At 34.3% G+C, this 4,423-nt stretch overlaps 1 protein-coding gene across 1 annotated transcript in view; it reads left to right on the forward strand.

The window, feature by feature from the left end:
• Positions 1-847, forward strand: part of LOC136842414 (uncharacterized) — a 5,499-nt gene extending 4,652 nt beyond the window's left edge. The window contains exon 2 of the mRNA XM_067110111.1: positions 1-847. This exon is cut by the window's left edge and continues 513 nt beyond it. Within this exon, the coding sequence (XP_066966212.1) occupies positions 1-691 (691 nt within the window). The 3' untranslated portion in view covers positions 692-847.
• The last annotated feature ends 3,576 nt before the right edge of the window (positions 848-4,423 follow it).

Below are 4,423 nucleotides of genomic sequence, written 5' to 3' on the forward strand. Positions count from 1 at the left end.
AATCAGCACAGTTTATCAGACACAGACAGTGACTAGACAGCAGCAAATCCCAGGCGTAACCCGCACAGTTGAGAGTACTCAGTATAGTACTGCATACTCAACAGTTGTTCTGCCTGGTCAAGATGTTACTCAGACACAGTATGTAACAATAACCAACTATCGGACTCAAACTATCACTCGGCCAGGTCAAACACAGTTTATTACTTCTACACAAGTTATTCCTGTAACAACCACCATTTTCTCAGAGCAAGTTGTTACTAGCACTCAGATTCAGTTTGTTACAAGGACACAGTTCGAACAGCAAGTCTCCACTGTTGTAAGAACCCAACAAGTGCCACAGTATGTTACCAGAATTATCACAGTTCCCCAACCAGTCGTAAGCACTCTTTATTCTACCCAGGTGGTACCCACTACTATCTACACACAGCAGACAGTACCAACTGTAGTGAACCTCCCTGCCCAAACACAGTATGTCACAGTAACACGCACTGATGTTAGAACCCAGCAAATTGCAGGCCAGACTCGTATCCAATATGTGACAAGTACATTCTACAACACGAACGTTATCACCTCCACTGTTTATAGCCAACAAGTCAACACCATCATTGCTACTACAACCATTCAGCCTTCCTGTGGAACTGGGTATAACTATCCCACTCCATCTAGAGGCTTTAACCCATTGGGTCGATAATTATTAGTTTCGTAATTTCAGTGTGAAAATTGGAGAACATAAAAATGTAATAGAAATTTAATTACCCATCTATAGATATGCAAATCATATCACAGTTAAAATCAGGGCAGTCCTCCACTTAGATTCCTGTATTTAATAAACATAACCAATTAACAATTATCTTTAACTTATTCCTCTCTTAAAGCAATGTAAATTTCTTATGGAAATTCTTTTGCTATCATGAACGGATTTCTAAAATTTTACATGTATTGGTGTCGAAGACCCTCGTTTATATCTTCATGCCTGTTACGATGCTGTATATATCACTCGCAGCAGTTCAGTGTTAGAAAACAGTAATCAAGAGAAACATTGGAAACTGAAAATCCAGTTTTCCTTTTTGTTGAATAATAATGATTCCTATGTACTGTACACTCATTAATATTTGCATAACTAAGAGAGTACCAGGCAACCCTGCGTTTAATTTCGTGGGGAACTTATATTCAACACAAAAAAGAAAACACTAAAATGATTTCAGTGACATCGTTCTCTCTCTCAGCCAAATAATATCTATGTTTATAAATATTGCAACCTGTGAGTAACATATGAGTATTTCTAACATGAAAGCCTGTTACATGTTAAGGGAGTAACTACGTGATATTGTGCTGTCTTTCAAACTGCTTGTATTTACGCCAATGCACATTCTAAGTTTTCAGATATAGCTTTTAGCCGCATGCTTATGATAGTGTATATATATATATATATATATATATATATATATATATATATATATATATATATATATATATATATATATATATATATATATATATATAAAGATTTACCTCCCTTGTTCATATTTATCCCGGACATTTCGTAATTTTCGGACAATTACATTTCTAAAGGCTCTAAAAGAGATAAAACAGCACAGAATTATTATAAAACTCACATATAAATTTTTGACACTTAAAATTATGCAGTTTTCAAGATCACGATACATTAAAGTTCACAAAGAAAAGTACTGCATTGGACCAACCTTCCACTAGAATAAAAGAAACCCAAGTGGGGGAAATGAAAAAAGAAAAAAAAAAAGGAAAATATACGTCAAAACAAGAAAAAGAGAGTGGCTGTTGACTGTACGTTTAATGGTGGTACCATTTATTTGAATAGTGAGGATTCTAAAATTGGTAATTCCTGAGTATTGGATGTTTGCCCAGTGATTTTAAAATCTTTATTTTCGATGTAAGTTTGACAGCTTTTAGAGCGAGTTCTTATATTAGAATGTTCCGAGTCCGTGAGTCTGGTGCCTGTCCGGAAACTGACCCCTCTATGACAGTCGATGCGTACCTTCAGCACCCTCCGTGTGGATCCCACATAAGTCCGCGAGTTACACCTGGGGCAAGTATATTTATACGACACACAATAGGACATAAGAGAGCATAGATGTTCTTTGAACCGAAACAGAGAACTGATGGTCAAGGGATTCTTCGGAATCAGGTTAACTTTTACGGCAGGAAAATATTCTTGTATTACCTGAGTAAATGTTCTTTCAAAGGAGGTATTACAGACATAGGGAAAGCAGCCATAAAATTCCAGTTTTGGTTCAGTAGAATATTTTATTGATGGGGAGAAGAAACTGTTTAGTAATCTGCGGCAAATCTTACAGACTTAGCAGGGGAACATTTCTTTTTAAAGTAATTTGCTAAGACAATGTATTCCTTCTGAAACATGCCACAGTTAAAAGTTAAACGTAAAGCTCTGTGGAATAATGTATGAACAGAATAGATTAAAATCAAGGTAACATGAGCTATAGATATTCGTGGCCGACCGTTAAAAGATCGCTTTCTAAAAACAATAGTGTTAAAAGAATTATTTTGCCAAAATAACAAAGACATCAAGGATGGAAAGCTGATGGTTGGACACCCACCTTCCCCAACAAGCGTAAACCTGGTGTTGGAGTGTAGGGTATTGGCGAGTTCGAGGTAGGAGTCGGCATGATGATCCTGTTTGAAGAGCCGGAAAATACCATCAACAAACCTGGTGTTTGACAGAGGGCGGAAACCCAAGGGACAGTTGTTTAACATGCTCTCCTCCAGCGAGCACAAGAAAATGTTGTCGAAGGTTGGCCCAGGGGGTGAACCCATTGCCATGTCCTCAACCTCAATATGTTTAAATAACTTACCATTAAAAACAAAGGGCGTTCCAGCACGGCCAGGTCTCAGAAGGTTTTAAAAGTCGAGCGGTCAGAATGTCTAAAAATTTAATTAGCTCGGGAAATAGCTTATTAAGGATTACTTCTATAGTCTCAGTATATATATATATATATATATATATATATATATATATATATATATATATATATATATATATATATATATATATATATATATATATATATATATATATATATATATATATATATATATATATTGTCACGGTCCCAATTATGTAATGAACCCTATGAGATGGTGACGAGTCCAGAGATTCTTTGATCTACTTTAAAGCCCATACCACTATGAAAATGAGTAGGACACGTACCAGAACAAAAACAATTCAAAAGCACTTTCTCAAAGAGAAGGTTACAGAGACACTAAACGGACAATTTAATTATTTATTACAACTATTATCTTAAAATTACAAAGGAATCTCTTGAAAACTGCACTTTAGGGAAGAAAAATATAAACAATTACAATTCCAAAAAAACACATTCGCCTAGCTAACTAGCACACTGAAGTAAAAGAGAAAGGAATTAGCTGGAGATAGAAACCACATACACTCGGGTCTGTGTGATAGTAAGAGACAAAGTAGGAAATTAACCTTAAACCTAATTATCTACAAACTTCAAAAAAAAAAAAGGAATCGAATTAACACACATTTGCAATAGAATATCAATCACCGCATTGACATTGATCAATCGTAGTCCCGCTAATCAACTGAAATAAAGTTGTCCCTTAACACCATGCAGCGAAGTGTCGTCTCCTAAGATGAATTTCAGAAAAGTGCCACAAAGTAGGAGACACTCAACACAGATTGTCTCTATGGGTAGGAATGGTTAAAAATTCACACAGGGTCTAGGATCTTACCCTTTTCTTCGCCCTGGGAGGCCCCTTAACGACTCCAGAGGTTCAGCAAGCTGAGGGCATGGGCAATGACGGGCGAGGCTTGCCTCCAAAAGTATGTATTTGCAAAGAAGGGCGTCACACGACCCCTTACACAATCTGACGAGACACCAGCACCAATACTGCTCATAGGGGGTGGCAAGGAACAACACCTCCAAGAGGCCACCAGCGGCAAACGTCGAGGGCGTCTTCGGAATATCTCAGCAAATTGCCACAAGCCGACAAAGAGTATGAGAGCTGAAAACCTCTCTAAAGGGAGCCGTTAACTTATAATAATAATAATAATAATATATATATATATATATATATATATATATATATATATATATATATATATATATATATATATATATATATATATATATATATATATATATATATATATATATGTATATATATATATATATATATATATATATATATATATATATATATATATATATATATATATATAATTCTAAACATACTTGATACATGATTTTCATATATCAAACACCACCGAAATGATGTTTAATATATATATATAAATATATATATATATATATATATATATATATATATATATATATATATATATATATATATATATATATATATATATATATATATACATATATATATATATATATATATATAT

The sequence above is a fragment of the Macrobrachium rosenbergii genome, chromosome 1 (assembly GCF_040412425.1).
Source record: "Macrobrachium rosenbergii isolate ZJJX-2024 chromosome 1, ASM4041242v1, whole genome shotgun sequence".
Lineage (NCBI taxonomy): Eukaryota > Metazoa > Arthropoda > Malacostraca > Decapoda > Palaemonidae > Macrobrachium > Macrobrachium rosenbergii.